Below are 3,963 nucleotides of genomic sequence, written 5' to 3'. Positions count from 1 at the left end.
TGACAAATTTTGAGTAATTGTTACTTAAATCACATACATCGATACGGACTTCCGTTTCCGTTCTGAATGTGAGTGACAGGTGTGCGAAAGAGTCCGAGAGAAAAGGAGAGAATTTAGCAGGATAGCAAAGGTGAGGAGAAAAGGAAATAGGGCAGAGAAGGAGCGGGGAAGACATAGACGGGCGGTCGGGTGAAGGGAATAGGGAGGCAGGGATAGAAGGGAAGGGCGGGGGAAAAAGAAAGAAGGGGGAGAGTTTTGAGGTTAGGCAGAAAGAGCAGGCGGACGGCAACGATTCGGATAAGATAGGAATAGGCAGTGACACCTAGGGAGTAAGAAGGGGGATAGAGTAGACAGGTAGGCGGCGGATAGATAAGGTAGGGAGCGGTGAAGGAGAGAAATAGTATGAGTAACGCGGGTGGCCAAAAAGAAGGGGCGAACAGGGAAGAGGAGGAGAAAAAGAAAGGTAGGCCGGGGGCAGTTGCAGCGTTAGGGAGGGATAGGAGGCATAGCCTGGGATCGTCGGCGACGGTGCTAGACTTATGGAAGAGAAAGCGGGAGGAGGAAGGGGAAAAAGGGGAGGAAGAGGCAGACGAGTTGCAGGAAAGAGAAAGAGTATTTGGGAAAAGCAGGAAAGTGCACCGATCGCCGGAGGGTAAGACAGGGGAGGAAGGGAAGGTAGAGGGAGGGGGTATACAAGATATGTTAAGGTTGATTAGGGAAGAGCTAAAGATAGGTCTAGAGGAGGTCAAAGGGCAGGGAAGGGGGATCAGGGAAGAAGTGGAAAAGATTAAAGGCGAAATGGCTAGAAGGGAAGAGCAGTGGGAAGTAGAGAGGGGGGAGATGAAGGAAATGATAAGGGATCTAGGTAAAAGACTAGAAGAGGTAGAAGAGCGGAGAGGGGGTGAGATGGAAAGGGTAAAGGAAAGGCTGATAGAATTAGAAAAGAAGAGTGCAGAAGGAGGGGGAGAAAGGCAGGTACAGGGAAATGCGGAAGTGGCGCAGGTAACAATAGATAGATTAAAAGAGATGGAGTGGGCCATAGAGAGGAAAGAAAGGGAAGAAAGAAGGGGAAATATAGTATTGAGAGGAGCGAGACTTGAGAAGGGAAGAGAAAAGGAAGAGTTGAAAAAGATTTTGCAGCTGATAGGGGTAGAGGTTGAGGTAAAGGATATGTGGGAGGTAGGCGCGAAAAAGGGGGGAGAAAAGGGTATATGGATAGCAAGACTAGGAAATAGGGAGCAAAAGAGGCAGGTAATGGGAAGAAAAAGCCTACTCAAAGGGAGGGAGGAGAGAATAGACGAGGATCTCACCTGGGCAGAGAGAAGAATGAAATGGAAGTTGAGGGAGATAGCAGCTATTGAGGAGAGAAGGGGAAACAGAGTAAGAATAGGGTATGCAAAGATCTGGATAGAAGGGAAAATGTGGAAGTGGGATGAGATAGGAGAAGTGCTTAGGGATGGTACAGGGAGAGCGAGGGAAGGGGGGCAAAGGGAGGGGAGGGAAGGGGGGCAAAGGGAGGGGAGGGGAAAAGTGGGGGAAAGCGATAGGGAAAGGTCAGCAAGCGAGGAAAGACAAGAGGGAAGTATAGAAGCACAGGGAAGGGTACGTAGGGAAAGGCAGTCGGGGGAATGGGTAGTGGGGGGGGGCAGAGGCAGGTGGGGAGGGAAATAAGGAGGAGAGAGAGGGGAGTAGGCGAGACAGAAAGGGAGGGGTGGAAAGTAGCTTTTTGGAATGTGGCGGGGCTCGCGAGAAAGGATGAAGATTTCTGGAGGGGGCTAGGGGAGTGGGATGTAATATTTCTAATGGAGACATGGATAGAAAAGAAGGGGTGGGAAAGGATTAGAAATAAGTTGCCAGTAGGGTATGAATGGGAAGTGCAGTATGCGGTTCGAAAAAATAGGAAGGGAAGAGCAATAGGCGGAATGCTATCAGGGGTAAGAAGGGAGATAGTAAGTGGGGAGGGAGGGAGGGAAGAGGTAAAAGAGGGCATGATAGAAAGGAAAATAAGTGTAGGGGGGGAAAAATGGGTAGTAATAGGAATATACGTAAATGGGGACCTCAAAGAAAAGATAGGGGAATTGAAGGAGCGGGCAGAAGAGATAGAGGGAGGGGTAAAAGTGTTAGTGGGGGGTGATTTTAATGCAAGGACAGGGCAGGAGGGGGGAGGATGCTGGGGAGAAGGAGAGGAGGAGAGTAGGAGTAGGAAATCAAAGGACAGGAAAATAAACTCGGAAGGTAGGCAGCTGGTGCAATTTTTAGAGGAGACAGGATGGACAATAATGAACGGGAACATAGAGGGGGATGAGGAGGGAGAATTTACGTATGTAGGAGGGGCAGGGGTGACAGTGATAGACTACGCTATGAGAGACATCGAGGTGAGGGATAGGGTCAAAAGGATAGAGATTGGGGATAGGGTTGACTCGGATCATCACCCGGTAATAGTGTGGTTGAGGGGGGCAGTGGCTAGGACAAGGAAGGGAAAAAGAGTAGGGGGAACTAATAGAGGAGACTGGACGGAGGAGGGTAGGATGAGGTTTAGAACAGAAGTCAAATGGGAGGGGATAGGAGAAGTGGATGTAGGGAAAGAGATAGAGAAAAGAATAAGGGAGTTTAGACGAGCCTTAGATGTAGGAGGGAGGGGGAGGGAAGCGAAAAAGGGATGGTGGGACGAGGAATGTAGGCGAAAAAAAGCGGAAGTTAGGCAGAGTCTAAGGAAATGGAGAAAGGGGGAGGGGGAAGGGGACGCGTATAGAAAGGAAAGAAGGGAATATAATAGGCTATGCGAGGAGAGGAAAAAGAAAGAAAATGAGGGATTCATAAAAGAAGCAGCGGAAGCAAGGACAGAAAGCAAGGTATGGGAGATAGTTAATAGGGAAAGAAAGAAGTGGAAGAGGGTGAATGAAGAAATAGGAGATCAGGAGTGGAGGGAGTATTTCATGGGAGTATTAGGCGGGGTAGAAAGCAAGGTAACAGAAGGCGGGGAGTCGGTAAATAGGAAGGGGGACGGGGAAGGGGAGCTGCAGAGGGAAGAGATTAAAAAGGTGATAGGAAAGCTGAGGGATGGAAAGGCACCAGGGGGGGATGGAATAGTTAGCGAGGTATGGAGGTATGGGGGGGAAGAAATGGAGCAGTGGATATGGAAAACATGTAACAGAGTTTGGGTGGGGGAGGGCTGGCCAGAGGATTGGAGGGAGGGATTGATAGCGCCGATAGTTAAGAAGGGGGAGGGGAAAAGGGTAGAAGAGTATAGGGGGGTGACTTTGATGCCAACTCTATATAAGGTGTATGCGATGGCATTAGCGGATAGGTTAGAAAGAGAGGTAGAAGAAAAGGGCTTGATACCGCAAAACCAAACGGGTTTCAGAAAAGGCATGGGCACCATTGACAATATATATGTTCTTAACTATTTAATCAATAGGCAGGTGGGAAAGGATAAGGGAAAGATGGTGGCGTTTTTTGTGGACCTGAAAGCTGCTTTTGATTCAGTGAACAGGAAGGTGCTGTGGGAGACTATGGAAAGGAGAGGGGTGAGGGAAGGGCTAAGGGTAAGGATAGAGGAAATTTACAAGGAAACAAAGAGTCGAGTAAGGAGCGGGGGTAAGCTAGGAGAGGCGTTTTGGACAGCGAGGGGGGTAAGGCAGGGATGTCCGCTCAGTCCGCATGTGTTCAACCTGCTGCTGGCGGACTTAGAAGAGGAAATGGGGAGAGGGAGAAGGGTTGGGGGGGTGGAGCCAGCAGGCGGCAGGGTATGCACGTTAGCTTATGCGGATGATATGGTGTTACTAGCGGAAAGTGAAGAGGAAATGGAGGTAATGATTAGGAAGTTAGAAAGGTATATGGATAGGAAAAGGCTGACGGTAAATGTAGGGAAATCAAAGATTATGAGATTTAGGAAAGGAGGCGGTAGAAGGAAAAACATAGATTGGAGATGGAAAGGGAAAAGGATAGAGGAGGTGAAAGAGT

At 49.1% G+C, this 3,963-nt stretch overlaps 1 protein-coding gene across 1 annotated transcript; it reads left to right on the top strand.

Moving 5' to 3' along the window:
• The first annotated feature begins 402 nt into the window (after positions 1-402).
• LOC124296582 (vicilin-like seed storage protein At2g18540) lies at positions 403-1,671 on the top strand. Its single transcript, XM_046746613.1, has one exon. It carries the CDS (start codon positions 403-405, stop codon positions 1,669-1,671), a length of 1,269 nt encoding a protein of 422 aa, XP_046602569.1.
• Positions 1,672-3,963: the final 2,292 nt, after the last annotated feature.

This window comes from Neodiprion lecontei, chromosome 1 (genome assembly GCF_021901455.1).
Source record: "Neodiprion lecontei isolate iyNeoLeco1 chromosome 1, iyNeoLeco1.1, whole genome shotgun sequence".
Taxonomy (NCBI): Eukaryota; Metazoa; Arthropoda; class Insecta; order Hymenoptera; family Diprionidae; genus Neodiprion; species Neodiprion lecontei.
Note: the sequence above shows the minus strand (reverse complement) of the source record. Positions and strands in the feature narration are given on the sequence as shown.